Source organism: Hemiscyllium ocellatum, chromosome 43 (genome assembly GCF_020745735.1).
Source record: "Hemiscyllium ocellatum isolate sHemOce1 chromosome 43, sHemOce1.pat.X.cur, whole genome shotgun sequence".
Lineage (NCBI taxonomy): Eukaryota > Metazoa > Chordata > Chondrichthyes > Orectolobiformes > Hemiscylliidae > Hemiscyllium > Hemiscyllium ocellatum.
In genome coordinates, this window is record NC_083443.1 from 27,148,348 (window position 1) to 27,173,145 (window position 24,798).

At 45.1% G+C, this 24,798-nt stretch overlaps 1 protein-coding gene and 1 long non-coding RNA gene across 2 annotated transcripts in view; both read left to right on the plus strand.

Annotated features, from left to right (window-relative positions):
• LOC132835036 (uncharacterized) overlaps positions 1 to 15,817 on the plus strand; it is a 428,224-nt gene extending 412,407 nt beyond the window's left edge. The window contains exon 6 of the long non-coding RNA XR_009647266.1: positions 15,653 to 15,817. This is a non-coding gene — a long non-coding RNA (uncharacterized LOC132835036). The remainder of the gene's footprint in view (positions 1 to 15,652) is intronic.
• A 47-nt stretch (positions 15,818 to 15,864) lies between these two features.
• ndst2a (N-deacetylase/N-sulfotransferase (heparan glucosaminyl) 2a) overlaps positions 15,865 to 24,798 on the plus strand; it is a 113,642-nt gene continuing 104,708 nt past the window's right edge. Inside the window, exon 1 of the mRNA XM_060854352.1 lies at positions 15,865 to 17,033. Coding sequence (XP_060710335.1) covers positions 16,041 to 17,033 — 993 coding nt within the window. The 5' untranslated portion in view covers positions 15,865 to 16,040. The remainder of the gene's footprint in view (positions 17,034 to 24,798) is intronic.

Here is a 24,798-nt window from a genome sequence, read left to right on the forward strand (position 1 = left end):
TCAGTGACGATTAAATGCTCACAGTTAGACCCAGTCCTCACTTAATTTCACAGCAGTGAAATATGAACGTGCAGTCCAATGTGCACTAGCTAAATCTGGTATCTTTCAGTATGTTTACAGATTTCGCATTCAGACGGTGTCATCCTTCGTCTACAGAAAGATCCTGATGTGTTCCTTTCAAAGACATTTCAGCCTAATCAATATTCTGAAATTATTTTGTAACTTGCGTGATTATTGATGTTTGTGCAGCTGACTAATAGATATTTTTAATCAATTTGTTAAGGGATCATATAACATACCTCCGAGAGCAGGAGGAACTTGAACCTGGGTCTCCATGTTCAGAGATATGGACACTACAACTGTGCCATTAGAGTCCTGTGCAGCTGCCTGACTTATTGATGAAAATATGTTGATCCATCTTCTATGAGCAGAACAAGTTCACTCTTTTAAAACAAAACTTGCAACATCTACCCACCTGAATGAAAGCGTAACATTTCAATCATAAAATTGATGTATGTCAAAATTTCAAGTAATTTTCACACTGTAGCTTTGACTACGCAATGATATTTTGGCCAGTTTCCCCTAACCCTTGCTGAGGTGGTTAGGGTGGGGATTATTGAGCCTTGTTTGCTATCCGTCCTGGTTTGTTACAGTGTGAGGCTAAATGTTTGGAATGGGCTGTTTGTGCATCTTTGGGCGATAACTGTGAAACTGGGATATGAAGAGCTATTGACAACAGCCAATTGAACATTGCCATAGACAGACGCACCTAGTCAAAGCTTTTCATCACAAAGGCAAATGCAAGAACGCCAGTTTTCAAATGTTAAAAATCATACAACAACAGGTTATAGTCCAGCAGGTTTATTTGGTCATGGTTTGGAGATGCCAGTGTTGGACTGCAAGGTTAAAAATCATGCAGTACCAGGTTATAGTCCACCAACTACCTGACGAAGGAGCAGCGCTCTGAAAGCTAGTGCTTCCAATTAAAGCTGTTGGACTATAACCTGGTGTTGTATGATTTTGAACGTGGCCCAGATAAGGTATTGAAGGTGTTAACTCCCTGTGAGGCTGTCTGTTCCACAACGGTCAGATTAATTCTAATCTTAAAAAAAAATTGGATTTACAGAATCTTACATGGATTCATGCGGTTTTTGAGCAAAGTAAAGTATAATTCTGCAAATCTCCAAATCAATTTTCAAATGATCACTGCAATTTACACCATGGAAAAAAGGGGTGCAGATTGGTTGGCAATTCAACTCTAATTGACTGATGTATTAGATTAGATTCCCTACAATACGGAAACAGGCCATTTGGCCCAACAAGTCCATACCAACTCTCTGAAGAGCAACTCATCCAGAACCATTCCTACACCCTACATTTCCCTCTGACTAATGCACCTAACACTATGGGCAGTTTAGCATGGCCAATTCACCTGACCTGCACATCTTTGGATTGTGGAAGGAAACCAGAACACCCAAAGGGGGAAACCCACCCAGACACGGGGACAACATGCAAACTCCACACATAGTTATGGCGAACCCCCAACTCACCAGGTATCTCTCTCTCTCTCTCTCTCTCTGTCTCTCTCTCAATCTCTCTCGACGCTAAGAGGTGGCTTGACTACTATGAGGTAGGATGGACGAGAGGGAAATTGAAGAAGAAAGCAAAATACTTGCCTGTAATTGTAAAAAAAAAACACCATGAAAGATGGTGATAGTACTGTCACTAACTGAGAGGTGTCAGCTAATGCTCTGAGTTCAAATCCTAGTATTGCTGATGATCAAATTGAAATACATTAATGGTTCTGGAGTTGAAGACTGGAATGAGTGATGGTACCAACAAACTAAACCCCATCTGGGTCACTAGTAGCAGTTAGCAAAGGCAATCTATCTTCCTCATTTGGTTGGACCTACATATGATTCCCAACCCACTGAATCATAGAATCCCTACGGTGTAGAAAGAGGCCATTCAGTCCATCGAATCTGTGCAACCCTCTAAAGAACATCCCACACAGACCAACCCCCATCCTATCCCCGTAATCCCGCATTTCCCATGCATAACTCTTCCAGCCTGCAGAGTCCTCGACACTATGGGCAATTTAGCATGGCCAATCCACATAACCTGCATATCCCTGGACACTATGGGCAATTTAGAATGGCCAATCCACCTAACCTGCTCATCTTTGGACTGTGGGAGGATACACGCAGCCAAGGGAGGAGAATGTGCAAACTCCACACAGATAGTCACAGACAGAGGCTGGAATTGAACCTGGGACCATGGTGCTGAGAGGCAGCAGTGCTAACCACTGAGCTGACTGCAGTGTGGTTGTTTCTTAACTGCCCTCTGAAATGCCATTAGCATGCCGTTAACTGCAAGTGGGCATCACCTGGTGACGCCCACATCCTGTGAAAGGATATGAGCAAGACCCAGCCAACCAAGCACCAGCTACAAAGAGGGAAACCTGATGAAGGTCAAACCTGGCATTGAGAGAAAAGAAAAAAACCACCAAAATTGCTAGAGAAACTCAGTGGGTCGAGCAACATCTGAAGCAAGGTCATTGGACCCAGTGCGTTCATTCTTTTTGTCTTCCCACAGATACTGCTTGATGCTGCTGATGTTTCTCCTGCAATTTCTGATTTTGTTTCCGATCCTTAGCGTCTGCAATTCTTTGTCTTTCAGAATCAGAAATAAAACACTGGGATGTTTAGGGAGGATTTGCAAAAATGATTTTAAAAGGTTTCAAAATTGCAAAAAGGAAGAGCAAAGTGCTGCAATTTCCTGACGAACATCTATCACACAATCCCGACAGTGTGGGAACAGGCCATTTGGCCCACAGTGATCCGTCCCCACCATCCTATCCCTGCCAATCCCCTGGTTAATCCACCTAACCTGCACATCTTTAAACCATGGGAGGAAACCGGAGCACCCAGAGGAAGCCCATGCAGACTCAGGGTGAATGTGCAAACTGCACACGGACCGTCGCCTGAGGCTGGAATCGAACCCGGGTCTCTCGCGCTGTGAGTAGTGCTAACGACTGAGCCACCGTGCTGCACAATCGGTGCTGAGTCCAACAATTTGGGCACACCTTGCAATTACCTCGTTACAGCTGATTAATGTGAAATGATTAGCACTGGCAGGTTTGTTTGGCACAATCTACACCGACCTGAGAGTCTTCGTTCCTTTCTGGGTGGTTGTTTACCAGAGGAAATAACTTTGGCTACCTGAAGAAAATGTCCTGTTTTCCCACTCCCTGGCAGCTTTCCAAGACCGAACAGGATTAGCAACCTTATTTATGTGGCAGATTAGGAGCGATAGTTTCAAACGTGGCCCACGCTTCAAGAAAAGCAGCTGCCCACAAGAGATATTCGAGTCTGTCATATTGAATTTCAAAAGCTGTTCCCTTCCTCCTTGCCCCAACCAGACTTTAATAACGTTGGTAATGAAGTATCTCAGCTTGCACTGCGTGAGTGGTGGTGCTGTAAGGATCTGTGTTGGGACCTCAAGTAGTCACCATGTTCATTAATGACTTGGATGATGAGATACAAGGCCACGTGTCCAAGTTTGCCAGTGACAGAAAGATCAGCAGAATTGTAAATAGTATTGGGGGAATGTGTAAAATTACAACAAGATGTTGATCCATTCAGTGAATGGGCAAAACTGTGAAAGATACATCTTTGTATGGGTACATAGAGCATAGAAAAGTACAGCACAGAACAGGCCCTTTGGCCCACAATGTTGTGCCGAGGATTAATCCTAATGTAAAATATAATAACTTAACCTATGCACCCCTCAACTCACTGCTATCCATGTGCATGTCCAGCAGTCACTTAAATATCCCTAATGATTCGGCTTCCACCACCACCGCTGGCAACGCATTCCATGCATTCACAACTTTCTGTGTAAAGAACCTTCCTCTGACATCCCCTCTATACCTTTCTCCTAATATCTTAAAACTATGGCCCCTCGTACCAGTCAGTCATGCCCTGGGGAAAGGTCTCTGGCTTTTTACTCTATCTATTCCACTCATTATCTTGTATACCTCGATCAGGTCTCCCCTCTTCCTCCTCCTCTCCAGAGAGAAAAGTCCAAGCTTGTTCAACCTTTCCTCATAAGGCAAGCCCTCCAGTCCAGGCGGCATCCTGGTAAATCTTCTTTGCACCCTGTCCAGAGCCTCTGTATCTTTCCTATAGTAGGGTGACCAGAACTGGACACAATATTCCAAGTGTGATCTCACTAGGGGCTTGTAGAGCTGTAGCAAAACCGCGCAGCTCTTAAACTCGATCCTCCTGTTAATGAAAGCCAAAACACCATATGTTTTCTTGTCACCCAAGTGGATAGGGTTGTTAACTTTGAGGGATCTATGTACTTGCACACCCAGATCCCTCTGTTCCTCCACACTGCCAAGAATCCTGTCTTTAATTCTATATTCAGCATTCGAGTTCGACCTTCCAAAATGCATCACTTCCCATTTATCCAGGTCAAACTCCACCTCCATTTCTCAGCCTAGCTCTGCATCCTGTCTATGTCATGCTGCAGTAGCCCTCGATACTATCGACGACACCGCCAACCTTTGTGCCATCTGCAAATTTACTTAATCTCCTCATTCAAATCAATGATAAAACCTACAAAGAGCAGAGGCCCAAGAACAGAGCCCTGTGGGACCCCACTCAACACTGACCTCCAGGCAGAATACTTTCCATCTACAACCACGCTCTGCCTTCTGTCAGCCAGCCAATTTTGAATCCACACCGCCAAATCTCCCTGTATCCCATACCTCCTGACTTTATGAATGAGCCTACCATGGGGAACCTTATCAAATGCCTTGCTGAAGTCCATATACACCACATCCACTACCTTCGTCGACCTGTTGTCACCTCCTTAAAGAACTCAATAAGATTTGAGAGACATGACCTACCCCTCACAAAGCCATGCTGACTGCCTTTAATCACACTACGCTTTGCCAAATAGTCATAAATCGTATCCCTCAGAATTCTTTCCAAAACCTTGCTGACCACAGATGTAAGACTGACTGGTCTCTAATTGCCAGGGATTTCCCTATTACCCTTCTTGAAAAGAGGAACAACATTCGCCTCCTTCCAATCCTCTGGTACGACTCCCATGGAGAGTGAGGAGGCAAATATCCTCGTCAGTGGCTTAGCAACCTCCTTTCTCGCTTCCCGGAGCAGCCTGGGATAAATCTGGTCTGGCCCTGGGGATTTATCAATCTTAATGTTTTCCAAAATTTCCAGCACATCAACTTCATCAATCTCGATCTGGTCCAGACTGTATCCAAGCTCCTCAAAAGTTTTCATTCACAACGAGGTCCCTTTCCTTGGTGAAAACCAAAGCAAAAAACTCCTTCAGGGCTTCCCCTATCTGCTGAGACTCCACGCACAAGTTCCCTCTGCTATCCCAGATCGGCCCCACCTTCTCCTTGATCATTCTCTTATTCCTCACATATGAGTAAAATGCCTTTGGGTTCTCCCTAATCCTTCTGGCCAAACCTTTTCTTGTGCCCCCTCCTGGCTCTCCTCAGTCTGTTTCTGAGCTCCTTTCTGGTAAGCCTGTAATCCTCTAAAGCTGTGCTAGATCCTTGCTTCCTCCACCTTACATAAGCTGCCTTCTTCCTTTTGACGAGAAGCTCCTCTGTTCTCATCATCCAAGGTTCCTTAATCTTACTCCTCCTTACCTGTCTCAGAGGAACAAATTTGTGCATCACTGATAACAACTGCTCCGTTAATAGTCTCCACATGTCTGCTGTGCCTTTTCTGTGGAACCCTGCCCCAGTAAAACCCACATGTCCACCTTGGCCACAAGTATTGATCCATGCTCTAAGTTTGTCAAGCTTATTTCTGACGCTTCTTGCGTTAAAGCAGATGCACTTTAACTGATCCCTTTGTTTCATTGCGTGAGAAACCTTTCCGGTAGATTTACTACATTCTGTCACTGCCCCTTCTGCAACTATTCCGCTCTCAGATACGTGGCTCTGATTCCCACCCCCTGCCAAACGAGTTTAAACCTTCCCGAATCACTCGAGCAAATCTCCCACCCAGGACATTTGTGCCCCTCCTGTTCAGGTGCAACCCGTCCTTCATGTACAGGTTCCCACCTTCCCCAGATGGTATCCCAACGGTCTAGGTACTTGATTCCCTACAGTGTGGAAACAGGCCCTTCGGCCCAACAAGTCCACACTGACCCTCCGAAGAGTAACCCACCCAGACCCATTTCCCTCTGACTAATGTACCTAACACTATGGGCAATTTAGCATGGCCAATTCACCTGACCTGCACATCTTTGGATTGTGGTAGAAAACCGGAGAACTTGGAGGAAACCCACACAGGCAGTCACCCAAGGTTGGAATTGAACCTGGGACCCCTGGCATATCCTGTGCAAGATTAGACTCTGCGCTGTAGTGGATTCATGCTCTGTTGGGGCATCACTAGAATTGGCCTGAATCCACTAGCGTAGACACGGTGGAGTCATCTGCCGATTCCATTCTCCTGGAAATGCGTGTGTCCAAGGGCAGTTTGGCTTCAAATTCAGCAGTCTGGCCGTACTCCGAGATATATGTCTTGAAATCTGAGCACAATTTCCTGTCCTTACAAAATTAAACAAGCAGCAGTTCATTGCAAGCAGAGATGCTCAGGCTTTGAGGCATGAAACAGTCATGTGATCCATCCTCGGGGTTTAATTACAAACAAGAAAAATCACATTCTGAAAGATGCAAGCTTGTTTACTAGCATTGGAAGTCGAAGCCAGCAGAGACTCGCAAATGGCATGATTTGTAAGAGAGCAGCAAATCCATCGTTACCCTGTTTGGGCAAAGCCAGTCTGTGTTTGGGCCAACGTGCCACTCCCTTTTAAAATTCATCAAACAGATCCTGGAAAATGCCCATCAATCCGTGAGGGAGGGAATTCTCTGGTATCTCGGTCAAGATTAATCCATCATCGAGTGTTAATTTAACCAGTCGTTCAACCAATCATGTGCAGCACGGTGGTATAGTGGTTAGCACTGCTGCCTCACAGCGCCAGAGACCCGGGTTCAATTCCCACCTCAGGCAACTGACTGTGGAGTTTGCACATTCTCCCCGTGTCTGCGTGGGTTTCCTCCGGGTGCTCCGGTTTCCTCCCACAGTCCAAAAATGTGCAGGTTAGGTGAATTGGCCACGCTAAATTGCCCATAGTATTAGGTGAAGGGGTAAATGTAGGGGAATGGGTCTGGGTGGGTTGCGCTTCTGCAGTCGGTGTGGACTTGTTGGGCCGAAGGGCCTGTTTCCACACTGTGAGTAATCTAATCTAATCTCATCAATCATGATTTAGAGATGCCGGTGTTGGACTGGGGTGTACAAAGTTAAAAATCACAACACCAGGTTATAGTCCAACAGGTTTAATTGGAAGCACTAGCTTTAGGAGTGATGCTCCTTCGCTATCACCTAATGAAGGACCATCACTCCGAAAGCTAATGTGCTTCCAATTAAACCTGTTGGACTATAACCTGGTGTTGTGTGATTTTTAACCTAATCAATCATGGGAGCTTGCTGTGTGCAAATTAACAGCTACCTAAGCCCGCATCATTAACAACTTTGAACAATGAATTAACTTTAATGTTTGTGAGGAAAGCGTGTTCATGAGTTGGCTGTCCACAGTGGTGTGAAAGATGGCAAACTAAGAATGTGCAATGGTTACGGAGTAATCAAAACCGCGCTGTGGGAATATGTAAACAGAGACGAAGAGCTGCAGATCATACAGTATTGTATTACTGTGGGTGATGTTCCACCTGCATCGCTGGTTCAAAAACACATTTAAAAATTACCTCAAGCTGCATAATTTCAAGGAAGTCAGTGCCGAATCTATGAATTTGGTTTCTAAAGGAAAATTACTTATCATAAAATGTAATTAACTGTTTGACATCCCACAGGTTGTTGTTTCAAATTGCTTACAGATTTCAAACTCTGCTCTATTCAGTATGAGCGTTTAGTCGCGCTGTCAAAAAGGATACACGTAATGTGGAAGATGGTTTTCTCAATCTGACCAGCAGTGACAGATTGTGCTTGCACCTTGTGGGTGGACAGCTCTGTCTCTCTCTCTCTCTCTCTCTCTCTCTCTTTTCTCATTCACTTGTGTGACATGGGTGTCACTGACTGGCCAGCATTTATTGCCCGTCCCTAATTGCCCTTAAATTTAGTGACTTGCTAGGCCATTTCAGAGGGTCAATCACATTGATGCGGACCAGGAGTCACATGTAGGTCAGACCAGGTAAGGATGGTAGTTCGCTTGCCTGAAGGGCATTTGTGAACCAGTTTTTTTCTTGACAATGGTTTCACGGTCATCATTAGATTATAAATTCCCATTTTTTTTGTTCAGTTCAGAAAACCTATCTGCCTTGCTGGGATTCAAGGCAGTGTCCGCAGAACATTAACTGAGTTTCTGGATTAATAGTCGAGTGATAATACCACTAGGCCATCGCCTGCCTTTTGTTGGAGGAAGAGGGACCAGGACAGCATTGATGTTGATACAGTGTCTGCGATGTCAACGCATGTTGCACCTGGTTTTGTAGAGACCACTCAAAGAAGATAATGCTGAGGCCCGAGGAGGAGAGACGCAGGAGGTTGGTGAAAGAGGATTAATGAAGAGGAGAGGTCGGGGTGGGGTGTCTACAGTGTGTGTAGGCAACATCACATCAAGTGTGGGACAGAGATTAACCCGTTCCTCATCCCCTGAGGGGGTAGGACAAATATATTTTTGGAATTCCAACTCATCATGACTTGCGAAAAATGTGTGCTCCATACTTTATACTAAAATAATTCTTTATGCCAAGCAATTCTCAAATATTACTCATTATCATATTAATATTCCATAACAAAGTCATTTTCTGTACAAATGATTCTAAAATAATATTCAGTACAAATTCAGGAATGAAATGAAGTGAAATCAAAGGATTGGAGAGATGGGGGAAGAGTGGGGCCACACAGGGGTTTGAACCCAAGGATGGGGAACGTGAAATGTGATAGCTGTGTGTGAGCTTGGCGCTGGCAGCAGAGTTGTGCATGGCTGGGCGCCAGGAAGTGCTTTGGAACATCGCAGTCTAAGTGTGGGTGTTTGTACGGGCAAAATGTGCAACTCTCTCACGGCTGCCATGACAGTTTAGTCAAAGCGTCTGAAGCTGATCTTCCAATCCTCGGATTCTGTCTCGCTTTCAGCTCGGTTCTCTGAACTGCAGGGCTTGAGGGTTCACTGATCACGTTGCATTTGGATGGGATGTTAAATCAGGGCCTAATCTGGTAGGCATTGGAGAACCCTTGGCACTGCTGCGAGAACTGAGATTGCTGTACCAGCCAACATTCCTGACTTCCCGGAAATCTCCCCTCAGGATAAAAAAATGAAGTGCGAACCCAGTGCTGGAGAGTGGGCTGTAATGTCAAACCACTCCACGTTGCAGTGTGCCTGTTACCATTTGAAATAACTCGCATATTAACAACTTGCCTCATAGCAAGTTATGAAAACTAAATACTTGAATATATTTTTGGAATTCCAACTCATCGTGACTTGCGAAAAATGTGTGCTCCATACTTTATACTAAAATAATTCTTTATGCCAAGCAATTCTCAAATATTACTCATTATCATATTAATATTCCATAACAAAGTCATTTTCTGTACAAATGATTCTAAAATAATATTCAGTACAAAGTAAAACTCTTTAATGAGAAGAGGAACATTTGCCCGAAACTACATTCAGTTGTCCAATACCTGTAATATTTTCAACAACTGTTTTAAATGAATGTGCTTTTAATGAACGTTTGTCTTGGAAACCTTCTCTGGTTGAAGCTTGTAATATTCAGGAAGCAACAGTAAAACTACAAATTAGATAAATCTACATTGCAGGACTCAGAGGTAAGGACAGGGATTAGGACTAATTACAAGGCCTAGTACAGGCATGAAGGGGCAAATGGCCTCAGCCTGTGATGTGAGATTGGGAGCTTCACCTCACTTGCTGTACATGGGAGTTTTACTGTTTGCAAAATGATTTGCTGCATTCCCTACAATAAATACTTTAGGATTGGAGGAAATCATGTTTCTGAAGGGGTTAATGTTCATGTTACATTGCTTCCACTGGTAACACCCACACTCTGGGAAGGAGACAAGTTCTATTCTAGCTTTCAGAGAGAGCAAATATAACTCAAATAGAGCGCACCATCTTCTGCAGGGCAGTTAGGGATGAGCAATAAATGTTCAGCAAACCCCAATTCTCATGAATGATTTTAAAAATAAAACTGCCAAGGTCCACTGACTCTGCCTGACCAAATATAGTTTTGTGTGTGTGTATCATGCAATAAATCATTTTATTATTCCAGAGCAGATTCTCTACATTACTGTATCCTTTGGCGCTAATCACTAGATAAGGGATTAATGTCAATGAATTGCCTCACACAGCCCTTTGCCAGCGCCACATTCTGGTAGAGATACCTGGCACAGTCATATGGGAATTGCCACACTAACTAACTTTGCTGTTGTGTCACGGTAGTCTAACCAGCCCATAGTCCCACTCTCTTATTAGGGGGAGATGACTGGTGGTTGTTTAACCTGAGGGTCACCACACCTCAGGCAAGGGAAGATGTTGAGAAGGAGAGTCCCTCATGGTGACCTCAGCTGTGTGGGGATTGAACCCACACTGTTGACGTCATACTGCTTTGCAAACCAACTGTTCAGCCAACTGAGCTAACCGACCCTGCCGCAACAATAAGATGCTTTAGAATAACAAGGTCTATCTATAGATGTTTGCAGCAATCACTCTCAAACGGACCAAAAGTTATGAGCGCTTTTACTTGAAGCTTTTTTAAAAAAGAACGCTTTGCGTTGGTGGCAATGGAAACTGGAGAATAAGAGTCTCACCTTCTGCTACCGCAGGACATGCCAAAGTGCTTCACAGCCAATGAAGTTTTAGTTTTGAGGGTGTTCATTGTTATAACGTGGGAAATGTGCCCATCAGCTCCCATTAACAGCATTGTGAAAATGAATAGGTCATCCACTTTGGAAATGATGACTATCTACCAGGCCACTGGAAATTACATACCACCTCTTCATCAAAACGGTGGCCATGGGATCTTAGACTGTGCCTGTGACTCCAGCTCAGTATTTCATCAAAACACAGCACCTCTGACTGTGTTGCCCTCCCTCAGTGTTGCCCCCCCTTGGTGTTCTCCCCCCCCCCCCCCCCCCCCTTGGTGTTGCCCTCCCTCAATGCGGCCCTCCCTCAGTACGACCCTCCCTCACTGTTGCCCTTCCTCAGTGCTGCCCTCTTTCAGCACAGCCCTCTTTCACACGGCTCTCCCTCAGCGCTGTACTCCCTCAATACAGCCCTCCCTTGGCACTGCACTCTCTGTTGTATTCCCTCAGTACTGCATTGGAGGGAGCAGGGTCCATGTGGATACTGAACACACTTACACTATAGGTAAGGGCACTTCAGCAAATTACCAGAGACTGCGCGTTCAATGCTCACCTTCAAGAGAGCAAACTGTGGACGGGAGAGTTTTATGCCAAATACAAAAAGTAAAGACAGCGAGACATGAGACTAGATGCTTCTAGCAATCTGACAGTATATTTTTGCTATGATGTTCCATCACCTGATGCTGCCTGGCTTGCTGTGTTCTTCCAGCCTCCTGCTTGCCTACCTTGGATTCCAGCATCTGCAGGTTTTTTTGCCACTAATGGTGTTAACCCGTGGCACTGAATGAATGTGGTGATAAATCCTGTGGCATTGCCTCTCGAAATCAGAGAAGTAGTTTCGTGGCTATAATGGAATACTGAATTGACAGTTCCTTTTGGTCATTTAGATCATATTCCCCTGCCAAGTGGTAATGTCTCCAAGCCTCAGAACTAAAACAGAAAATAGTGGGCAGGTCAGGCAGCATTTTTGGAGAGTGAATGTTTCCGGTTAAGGATATACTGTCAGAACTGGAAGGTGTGAATTGATGAACATCTTCCAGTTCTCAAGGCAGCTCACTGACCTGAAAATGTGGACTTGTTCCTTGTGTACGGCAGGGTATTTCTCACCCCTTCCCATTTTAATTTTCTGCTTTCTCAGCATTTTCTTCAATGCTGTCATCCCAGCAGCGAGTCAAGGGTAAGGGCAATTGGGAAATCAGTCTGTTCAGGGCAGCGATGATTAAGTGAGAAAAGTGATAATGGTGAAAAGCAAAAGGAGATGATAACGAGACAAGTAAAATAAGAAAAGCTGCTTCCTGTGCAGGTAAGACTGACTTCAGCAGAATAGCATTGTTACGTGTTATGGTTGATATATGTTATATTGTGACGGTGTCCCTTTGAGAAGTGAGTCACATGACACTTGTGGGAGTCATTCGCCAGTGCTTATTGGCTGCTTCAGACTTGCCTTGAGCTTTATGGAGTGCACAGCTTCAGAATAAAACTTCCCTGTTTGAAGATTGAGGGAAATATTGTTCTTTAGTTCTGGCAGGAGCTTAGCAACTGCCCAGCACAGATCAAACATGGTGGTGTGACCAGTTCCCCCAAGTCATGTGAGCACGTAATGTCAACCACTGCCAACCAATCCCCTTGCTCTGACTGGGTCCACCTAGCCGACTGGTCAAGAGAAGCCATTGGGTAGAGCAACAAGAGGAAACCCTTGTCTGAAGCAGAATGTATGTTATGGAGTGATAGCAGTCAGGTGGGAGAGTCCAGAACTAGAGGGCACAGGTTTAGGGTGAGAAGGGAAAGATATAAAAGAGACCTAAGGGGCAACTTTTTCATGCAGAGGGTGGTGCGTGTATGGAATGAGCTGCCCAAGGAAGCGGTGGTACAATTACAGCATTTAAAAGGCATCTGGATGGGTATATGAGTAGGAAGGGTTTAGAGGGAAATGGGCCAAGTGTGGGGATTGGATTCGTTTGGGATATCTGGTCGGCATGAACGAGTTGGACTGAAGGGTCTGTTTCCGTGCTGTACATGTCTATGACTGTATGGTTCTCTGATATTGGTACGATAGCCGTAGCCATTTCGATGATAAGGAGACCTCGATGGTAGGTCTGTGTCCTTCAAGGTCCAGAGTTTCTCTGCTTTCCCAACCCAAGTTCTTATGATGGCATCGGATTGGGTGGAGTTTAATGAGACCATCAGAATTAACCCTTTCAGAACCATTACCTTATGCCTGCACTTGTTGAGGAGCATGCAGATTGGCAGCGATGTGCCTTCCTTTGGTATTCTTTCGACCATGTGGGAATTGCACCTGTACCATTGAAGAAAGAACTTTGGAGTTGAGCTTCATTCATAACCTTCCATTTCAGCGTTAAAAAGTGTGGTGCTGGAAAAAGCAGAGCAAGTCAGGCAGCATCCGAGGAGCAGGAGAGTCGCTGTTTCAGGCTTGTGGAGGGGGAAGGGGGCTGAGAGATAAATGGAGGGGTGGTGAGTAGAGGTAGCTGGGAAATGCAGGTGGAGGGGGTGATGATGATAGGTCAGTGGGCAGGCTGGAGCGAATAGGTGGGAATGAAGATGAACAGATAGGATATTTCAAGAGTTCAGTGCTGAGTTGGAGGGTTGGGTCTGGGATGAAATGGGAATAGGGGAGTTTTGGAAACTGGTGAAGTCGATGTTGATGCCGTGTGGTTGGAGGGTCCCGAGGTGCAAGATGCGGCGTTCTTCCTCCAGTTGGTGGGTGGGTTTGATAATGAGCTGTGGCTGTACATTTGTGGGGTGGGATATGAGGACTGTGGGGGTGTTCTATCCTTGTTGGATTTGCTATGGGGGAGGTGTTTGTGTGTTTATTTTTTTTGTGTGTGCGCGTGGTTAGAGAACGGAGGTATGGGATGTGTGAGAGATGCGATGGAGGGCATTGTTGATCATGTGGGAGCGGAAATTCCAGCGCCACACTTTTCAACCCTAACCCTTCATTTCAGGCATAATCGACACTATCTCTGTCATGCCCGTTGGGCGTCTGTTATGTTAAAGTTGCAGCATGAATGCAGCTTGCTGTTGTGTGTTGCCTGAGTCTGTCTCATTTGCTCTGATAAATATTCCACAGTATTACTAGCCCCCTCCCTCACTCCCAGCCCCCATTCCATTGCCCTGTGTGGTTTAGCTGTTTGTGTGTCCTGCTGTGTTTCAGCCTTAATGCAACAGTCCCGGAGGTCAGTCTTGTTTACAGTGCTTTAAACTTTGGACCCTGGAATGTGGAGAGGCAGGTGCCCAGGGCGTATGTCAGTGTGCCGAGAACACGTCAGCAACGTGCTGCTTCCCTGAGCTCTAACTGCACGGAGCTCAGGCAGGAGCCTGCCTCTTACACCAGTCCACCGCTTACTGCCAGGCATCGGCAGGGATCACACCAGAATGTGAGAGACACCAGAGGAGAGGGGGAGCCAGCCCCACCATCAGGACAGAGGTGAGGGAGCCTGGGCAGCAACTAAAACCAGGCACCAATTCATAAACGTACTGGTCTGGTTTTGCTGCAAGAACAGATGACTGAGTTCAGTAAAACATGTTAGAGCAGGTTAAAGTCAATGGAAGAAGAGTTGTAAGGGACTCAAAATGTTAACTCTGTTTCTCTCTCCACAGGTGCTGCCAAACCTGCTAAGTTTCTCCAGCGCGTTCTGTTTTTGTTTCAGTTTTAATAACTGTGTATGAGCATGTTAGCTAAGGCAGGTTGAAATCAGTGGTCAAGTTTCCATTTTGGGGTCACACATTTTGCCCCCATTATTCCACATTATGTACTCGCATGCAAAGGTCCCAACAACAAAGCTTGAACCTTCCACCTCTGTTATGATGTTTAGGGTCGATGATCAAGTTTCTGGTCACCTGCCTGGCCTGAATCTGTTTTTGGTAATCGTTCCTGAGGGATGTGATGGTTTACTGTTATGGTGCTTTATAAATGCAAATAATGTGTGTGTGTTCTATGTGTGAGGCCAGTGAATTCAGAAATGGTTTCCAACTAGACTCTGGGTGGTAACCCAAGGGAAAATCCATTAGAACCACGGGGAAGGGGGAAGTAAATAACCGTATTCTAAAACTTAATGCTAACTCTGTACCTTAACGCAAACCTAACCCTAACCCTAATCTGAATCTAATACTAACCCCGTACCTTAATCCTAACACCAACCCTAGCCCTAATTCAAAACCTAATGCTAACTCGTACCTTAACACTAATGCTAACCCAAATGCTAACCATATCTCTAACCCTAATCCTAACACTAATCCTAATGCTAGCCATAATTCTAACCCTAGCCATAGCCATAACCTTAACACTAATCCCAATGTTAGCCCTAACACTAATCCTAATCCTAACCCTAACCCTAATCCTAATGCTAGTCATAAGGCTAGCCCTAGCCCTAGCCCTAACCCTAACCCTAACACTAATCCCAATGCTAGCTGTAACGCTAACCCTAACCCTAACACTAATCACAATGCTAGCCATAACCCTAATCCTAACCCTAATTGTAATGCCAGCCCTAGCCCTAACCCTAATCCTAATGCTAGCCCTAACCCTAACCCTAATGTCAATGCTAGCCATAACCCTAATCCTAACCCTAATTGTAATGCTAGCCATAACCCTAATCCTAATCCCAATACTAGCCATAACCCTAACCTGAACCCTAACTCTAACTCTCCAATCTATTTATTTCTGTCTGCTTGTTTGTGTGTTGCAGGTTTCTGCGGCGTATCCTTGGGGGAGAATGTCTGATTCTCTCGGCTGGCGAGGAACCTGAGCGGTCATCTTTCTGGGCACGGCAGCGTCTTTTGGTTTTGCCAAGGATGTCAGATGCCCCCTCGGGTGCGTGATCCCGAAGCAAGTGCCAGTCGAAACCTGAAAGTGGAGGGGGTGGGTGGGAGGGTGGGGCGGTGGGTTCGGTGAGGAGTAAGGACGCGTGCCAGCCAGAGAGCGATGGGATTGTTCTGCCATGGTCACGTAGGATAAATGGCAGTGGGTGAGGAGTGGTTTACTGCTTGCTGCTGCTGCCTGTCGCTGCTGCTGTGGCGTGGACCCCTCTCAGACTCGCTGCCCCTTTCCGAACCTCGAGCTAGCCAGAGCTCACCATGGTTAGCGCTTGGAAGTTTGCACGGAATTGCCGTCAGCTGGAGCTGCACCGGTTGATTTTATTGCTGATCGCCTTCAGTCTGGTCTCCATGTGCTTTTTGGCCTACTACGTGACGAACAGCCCTAAGATCAAGGAGGCTCTGCCGTTACCAATTAGTGATTGCAACAGCCAGCACAGGATCTCACTGCCACCGCAGTCTCTCAGGCGGTTCGTGCCTGCCGTGGACACTTCGAGGACTGACCCCGTGGTCCTGGTTTTTGCCGAAAGTATTTATTCCCAACTAGGTCAAGAAATAGTGGCAATTCTGGAGTCTAGCCACTTCAAATATAGGATAGAAATAGCCCCCGGGAAAGGGGATGTGCCAACCTTAACAGACAAAGATAGGGGTCGCTATGCCCTCATTGTTTATGAGAATGTTCTAAAGTATGTGAACCTCGATGCCTGGAACAGGGAGTTGCTGGATAAATACTGTATAGAGTATAGCGTTGGTGTCATTGGCTTCTTCAAAGCCAACGAGAACAGTTTACTCAGCGCCCAACTCAAGGGTTTCCCTCTGTACCTGCACTCCAACCTCGGCCTCAAGGACTATCACATCAACCCCAATGCCCCGTTGCTTTATGTGACACGGGCCAATGAGGTGGAGCAGGGCCCGTTGCCCGGCGATGACTGGACGGTCTTCCAGTCGAATCACAGCACCTACGAGCCGGTCCTCCTGGCCAGCACGAAGTCGGCCGAGTTCATCCCCCACCTGAGCACGCACAAAGCCCTTCACGCGACAGTGGTCCAGGACCTGGGGCTGCACGACGGCATCCAGCGAGTCTTCTTCGGGAACAACCTCAACTTCTGGCTCCACAAGCTGATTTTCGTGGACGCGATTGCCTACCTTACGGGCAAGCGGCTGTGCCTGCCCCTGGACCGTTACCTCCTAGTGGACATTGACGACATCTTTGTGGGGAAGGAAGGGACAAGGATGAAGGTCGCGGATGTCGAGGTAAGCAACTGGGCTATCTTTTCACGCAATTGAGGAACAATGTAACACAGAAGGAGGCCATTTAGCCTCTCATTTCTATGCTGGCTTCACGAAAGAGCTTTCAAAATTGTCTCCTCCATCACCACCTCCTCATTGTCGTACAGTCATTTCTTCTATAGCGCGATGGTAATGTTCCTGTGTGATCCCGTGCTGTACAAGTATCGCGCGATACAAATCACACTTTAAAATGTTGGTGATGCAACCACACTATACCCAACACACGTTTTAAAAGTTTGCATTTCAGAAACAGCGCCCCCTCTTCATCAAACTAGTTACAGCAAGTTTGCGTTGATGAACTACATGTTATAACAGACTGACCTTTACCTATAGCTTTCTTCTTCAAATATTTATCCAATTCTGTTTCAAAAGTTATTGTCGAACTTACTTCCAGCATATGTTCAGAGTGTGTATTCCAGATCACAATGATTTGCTGTGTAAAAGAAAATGAAATATTCTCTTCTGATTTTCTGAATCTTTTGCCAACTACCTTAAATAGTTAAAAATGATTTCAAACTGTCATTTGGTATTACAGGACTTGACCAGTGCTGGAAAAGGCACATCTTGTGGTGCACTTACAAATACTGGAAGCTGCATTTATTAAGGGTCCTGTCCTTTGCAAGCACATGTCCACAAAGTGCATCTATTTCAATTCAACAAACAAAAAGTGACAATCATTCATAAATTCAGCACTCAGTGTAATGCCCTGACCAGAGTTAACTTGCCTGTCTTATAATTTAAGCAAAGTCTGGCAGTTAACTGTCATTTGTCATTACCCAATGCATTTTCCATGACAGCGGCTCTTCCAATCAGAGTCCACCTGCCATCTAATCAACAGTCTCCTCTCATACAGTGTGCATGTTGTTTTGGTATTTCTTCTCAGTTGTCCTGATGGGCATAAGGAGTGAATCTCTTTTAAAATATGACATTTTTATCAGCAACCCTTGTTTCACCTTTTTTGTACTCTTGCAGTCATGGTATTGGTCAAGGAACAAAGCCAGTCAGGTAGGCAGAGCCATTCTCGTGGTGCTTTGTAGGAAATTCTGAACTGTTGCTTGTATTCAGGAATATGGAATTATACATTGGCCATGTTTTAGATTCAGCTTAAAGCACTGAAAATGAAAGTCTTGATCATTAAAAGCCAGTCGTATTGTAAAACGATCACTTTAAACAAGTTTATCGAGATGGGATTCTTTGCAAGACACTGCATATGGAGTGATTGAATTACCTTCCTTTTGGGGTGGCACGGTGGCTCAGTGGTTACTACTGCTGTCTCTCAGCACCAGGGACCTGGGTTCGATTCCAGCCTCGGATGATTGTCTGTGTGGAGTTTGCAAATTCTCCCTGTGTCTGCATGGGTTTGCTCCATGTGCTCCAGTTTCCTCCCACAGTCTGAAGATGCGAAGGTTAGCTGGATTGGCCATGCTGAATTGTCCATAGTGTTCAGGAACATGTAAGTTAGGTGGATTGGGGATGGGAAATGAGGTTACAGGGATAGGGTTCGTGCTGGATCTGAGTGAGATGCTCTTCAGAGGTCAGTTACCATGGCCTCTTTCTACATGGTAATGTGCTTGCATTTTAGAATTTTATTGCATTTAAGCTAATGAATGCAGATAAAGTTTGAATTGCAGTGGTGCGGGAAGCAGAATTACATCTAACGTACACTTTTTATGATCGTTAGACTTAATATGGAAGACTTCCTGTTACATGATTTTTCTTATCATAATGTCATGGTCAGAATGTTGAAGGGAATTGATAGCATGACAGTTAACTTGCAGTACTGTTTATTAAGGACTCCCCAACTTATCTGATCTGTCCACATAACATTCAGCTTGTCACCCTGCCAACATTTTTGTCTGTCTCCTTGATACCCTCCAAAGAATATTAACCCCTTAATAATTGAGGAGAGGCCAGAGAGTTCTGCTACAAAGAATGGCAAGTTTGACATTTTCTTTTAGCAGGTTAGTAGAGCCACCCACAACTTAGATTATCAGCAGCCTTCAGTTAATTTTAAAATGTTTGTTCCTACATGCCAGTCATAAGATATTATAGGAGCTGATGGTATCCTGAGGATCTTCAGTCACTCTTCAGTTGTTCAGTCATTCGACGTTTGTTGTGTATGAGTCTGCTTACTCTTGTTGCTCACTGTGTTTGTTTGGCCAAGGTTCCAGAAAAGTAAGCAAAGCTGTGGCAGAGCGAGGAGTTCGGGTTGAATCATGGAGCAGACCTTTATTAAAAAATTGTGAATGGAATCTGTTACACAATAGTGTCATCTCTATGGAGGATTGAGATGCAAAATTTACAATAGCTCTGACGCACCTGTCTGCGATGGCCTCCAGTGTGAATGGCATTTTCTGAAGTGTGGACGCAGTTCAAAATACTGAACACACATTGGTAGCTGCCACTTTTATTTCCAGCACACACACACACACACACACACCCCTCACGTTTGTCTGGAAGCAATTCTCATTTGTCATAGAATGTTTTTTTTTAAACATCCCATCTTGGTCTGAACTAACAGCAGCCAGTGAAGCACTTCTCATTGAAGAAGATTTTTTTTTCAGAGAAACAGATGTTGCTTCCAGTCTTAGAATCATACAGCATTTGGCCCATCTGTCTCTGTTGTCACTTCCAATGAGCCAATCAATTAGTACCATCTCCCTGCCCTTCCCAAGAGCGCTTCTTGTTTTATATGTGTGCAGTATCTTCCTCAATCTTCATCATCCCGCTTTCAAAAGCTCGTTTGTATTTAAAAGGCAAATATTTGAAACAGGTTAGGATGCAGTAGCATATGGATATTATGAATGTTCCGATTTCTTTTGAAGAGTGTTGTTTAATACAAAGTTTCTGTTTAGAATCTTTTCTTAAAAAAAATGACTTGGAACGATGCATATAAATGGCGAGCATTGATCCAGTGGGTTTCCCAAAGAGTTCTTTAATGTATAGCTCATTTAAAATTATTGTCAACATTGTGCTCTGCAGAATAGATGGTGAACTCAATAAAACCAAGCTGGGATATGAAGCTTAACCTATTGGTTACCGTCTAACCACGTGGAAATACCTAACCTTTTTTGGGAAGGAAATCTGTCATTCGTGTCTGGTCTGACTGGACTATAGTCATGTGGTCAGCTCCAAACTGCCCTTGGGCAATGAGAGATGGCTATGAAAGGCTGGCCTAGCCAGCTACACGCACATCCGACAAACGAACGATTAAAAGAGCCATGCTGGCATCAGTACTGAAAACAAAAAATGCTGGAGATCGCAGTGCGTCTGGCAGCCTCTGTGGAGAGAGCGCAAGCTAAACGTTTCGGGTCTAGATGACTCTTCAGCTGAGCTGATGTAAAGTGCTGTGGGGCAGCATTGATGCAGTAATCGTGGGCAGGGGGCAAACTGGAGGAGCAACATCCCCTCTGCAGACTAGGCACTTTACAAACTTCCGTCCTTAATAATGAGTTCAACACCTTCAGATTGTGAACCCACTCACATTCGTTCCCTTATTTTAAGCTTTACTTGTTACATTCTCTATCCCCATGTCCTCCTTCCCGTCCCCTCCCACCAAGCCAGTGAGTCTGTCTGTTCTTCCCAGTCTGACATGTAGACTCACCACTGTTCTGCCATTCTCAGATTCCAATCACTCAATCAGCAGCCTTTCTCCCCCAGTGCTCTCCCCCCACCCCACCCACCCTCCTCCCACTGCAGGTATTGCATAAATTGCTGCCCGCTCTTCGCATCAGAGCTCTGATGAAGAGTCATCCAGACTGGAAACGTTACCTTGCTGTCCCTCCTGGATGCTGCCTGACCCCCTGTGACCTCCAGCACTTTTCGTTTTCGATGCTGGGAAGCATCGGTTTGGATGGGAACCTTTTGCAATCTCGCCTAAAAACTTCAAGTGGAAGCAGTATTATTACTTAAAATGTGGAAAGTGGAAGTGAAAATCTGGTGTCAAAGGAAGTCCCACCGAATCTCAAGCCTTTGCAGCAGCAAGGAGTTTCTCTGCTCCTCCTCTGTTCCTTCGTCTGTCTTAGTTTCTCTTCAGTTTTAAAATTTCTCTTACTTCCATCTTTTCTGATTGCTCCCTTTCAACAGAGCTTTTGTTCACCTCACATTCTCTTCTTCCTTTCGAATGCTGTCTCCTCCTCTTTAATAAACTCATTTAACAAAAGTGTTTAGCAAATGTGGGAAAAAAAGGAGATACTGCTTGCAATTGTTTTGTCCACAGGAACTTCCCTTTCCTGGTGAATCCTAGATATTACTGGGGTGTTGTTAATTCTAACAGAGCAGTTGGACAGGTCTTTCCAAAATCCCCATTTGACCTAAATAGCGAGGAAGCCCTCACACTATGCTAGGATGCTGTTGGGGACGGGATGCTTTCAGGGCACTGGAGCAGGGTTTAATTGAATAGAAGGTAAGGATTGGGCCCTCAGGCAGTCAGTGTTGCCTGGAGGAAGAGACAGTGAGGACCCCAAGACAAGCAGTCAGCATTAACAAAAGGAGTGGGTAAGATAAGGATTTTGAGATGGGCATTCAGTGTCACATAGAAAGATGGGTGAGGCAAGGGTCCTGAGACAGACAATTGGTATCACCTAGAGATATGCATATATTTAGCATATATAATACAGTGCATTTGTGTGTGTGTGTGTGTGTGTGTGCGCGTGCGCGTCTATGCTCCACATCGAAATCCATACGTTGGTCTCATCTATACCTTGTGGTTGCAAATGTGGAGTAAACTGAAGGGGCCAAACGGCCCTCTCGTGCTCTTGTCTCATGCTTCCTCCTCACTTTCTTTGACCCTATATTGTCATTCTGATGGAGAGGTTTGAACATGGGGCTCAGAGAAAGGAGGAGGCTGCTTCAGGGAGGAATTAGATTAGATTAGATAACCTACAGTGTAGAAACAGGCCCTTTGGCCCAACACGTCCACACCGACCCTCTGAAGAGTACCCCACCCAGACCCATTCCCCTACGTTTACCCTGAACACTATGGACAATTAGGCACAGTCAATTTCACCTGACCTGCACATTTCTGGACTGTGGGAGGAAACCAGAACACCCAGAGGAAACCCATGCAGACACTGGGAGAATGTGCGAACTCCACACGGACAATTGCCCAAGGTGGGAATCGAACCCGGATCCCTGGCGCTGTGAGGCAGCAGTGCTAACCACTGAGCCACCGTGCCGCCCAAATGTCAATCAGGTTTATCATCGTTGAGTTGTCCTGACACCTAGTTGACCAGCAGCCTGAGACTTTTGCCCCTTGTCGCTGTGACAAGCCTGGAGGGTTGACCTGGTCCAGAATTGCAGTAAGATGGGTTGACAGCAATAATTAGGCATGAAGAAAGCTGAGAGGACATTCTTGATGTAGTTGTCACTTGTGCTTGGATTTCTGTCTTTTCAAGTTATTGCTAATTTGGCTTAAATGGGTGAAGAAAAAGGCTGCGGAAATTTGTTGTGTGAGGTTTAATTGCTCTTTCCCTCTGAGAAATGAAGTAATAAACACATGAATGAATCCTGTATTGACATCAGCAGCAACTGCAAAGATGCTGACCATTTGTAAGCCACTTGCACAGACTTTCGCTAGTTGAGTCAAATTGTATTCCCACTCCTACTCCCCACTACACACATGTACACATGCATGTGTACGTGCACACACACGCATGAGCATGTATACACATGTATATTCACACGTATGGAAATAAGCATACACAACACAGGCATACATGCACACATAGACAGACTTTGCGTGTGCACGTATAGACACATGCATGCACACATGCAAAATGATCATCTGATTGTTTCCCATTGCCTTAGCAGGTCTGGGTTGCAAGGTCTTGTAGTTCCCATGCATTATTTTGGAGCCTCTTTCAGCCCATGACCCCAAGTGACCCACCAGCTGATCTTTCTTCCTCTTCTGTTTTTATCCTCAGTTCCTCCTCCTTCAGGTGTTCCTGAGATAAAGCTGTCATGGGGTTCCTGTCACGTAGAGAGTTATATGGACTCAAAAAGTTAACACTGTTTCTCTCTCCACAAATGCTGTCAGATCTGCTGAGTGTTCCCAGTGCTTTCTGATTAAGATTCTCCAGAATCTGCAGTAAGTGTCTTTCATTTTAGGGTCTTCTTTCTAAGATATAGCTCTCGCTCTCACTCTCGTGCTCTCTTTCACTCACTCTCTCTCTCTCGGAACCCCTTTGATTCCTGTTACAACATGGAGTTAAGGCCCCCCGCCCCCGCTAATTTAAACTTGCAACACAGAAATGATTTAACCCGTGCTGTAATCTGTTAAAATCCAAGAGGCAAAGGACTATTCCAAAAGTCACTATTTAAAGTAAAAATGAACAACTTTAATTTTTTTAAAAGTCTAACAGAGAATAATAAACAACTATTTACAACTCATTTGTCTAAACCTATTGTTACCTTCCACCCCCCCCCCCAACCCTTCTACTAATGAAATGAAATCCACATTTCAAAACCAGCCAGCTGTCAAATCTTCTCTTTGTATCTTCCTCTGTCTTCTTTTCTTGTTAGGGATTTCTGTTTCACAGCCGAACATGTGTTGCTGGTTAAAGCACAGCAGGTCAGGCAGCATCCAAGGAATAGGAAATTTGACGTTTCGGGCATAAGCCCTTCATCATGAAGGGCTTATGCCCGAAACGTCAAATTTCCTATTCCTTGGATGCTGCCTGACCTGCTGTGCTTTAACCAGCAACACATGTTCGGCTGTGATCTCCAGCATCTGCAGACCTCAGTTTTTACCCGAACATTTCTGTTTCACAGGTCATTGATAGATAAAGATACCTTTAAGAGAGCTATTCTCGGCCAGTCTGCATATGTTGGTGGCCCGGCTGTTCACTTTTTCCTGGTCTAATACCCCAAAACATCGGACCATTTAATTTGTGTTAATATTGTCAAAATACCAAATTCAAACTTGATTGAGTTTAGTATCTGGAGCATTAAACTGGCTGAATTTGAATTTTTTTTTGTCACATAGCAACCCAGGTACTGCTAGCTGCTGGACTAAATGTTCCATTGTAAATTCTCCAGCACTCTGTGTGCTTGCTGAGTCCTTCAACTCTCTTAAAGATACAGTACCCCTTACACATTTATAACAATTCCTGAATTCAACTCTTTGATCTAACCCACTCATTTGTCTTTCTGTCCATTTTGTTGAGCAGTTATCCTCTCCTAACCGTCTATGTTTACAGTTAACCTTCACATCTGTAGAGTGTATTGCACCACACTGGTGAGTGGCCTAGATATTCACTCTGCTTTGTACTGATGATGCCAGACTCCAATGGTTAGGCCATTGCTTACTACTCGGATCTAAGAAACCCATGAATATTCAACTGAAGAAAACCAGGAGCAATTCAGTTGCTCAAGGACTACATGCAATTTACAGCGAGCTCTAGTACAGTGGTAATGTCACTACCTCTGAACCAGGAGGCCCTGCCTGCTCCAGAGATGTGTAACAACATCACTGAGCTGGCTGATCTAGAATTTCCAGCACAACACACATGCCATTTGGCCCACATTGTCTGTGCTGGCATTTATCCTCCCTGTCACCTGATTAACCTTGGGGATGTCATCAGATTGTTGAGTTCTCCCTGTGGGAGAGAGTTTGAGAACATTGCAGATGCATTTAAGGGAAGCCTTGAGATGCATGTGAGGGAGAAAGGGCATGCTTTTAGGTGAGAGGAAGTGAGGTGGGGTGGGTGGGGGAAATGCGTATGGAGTA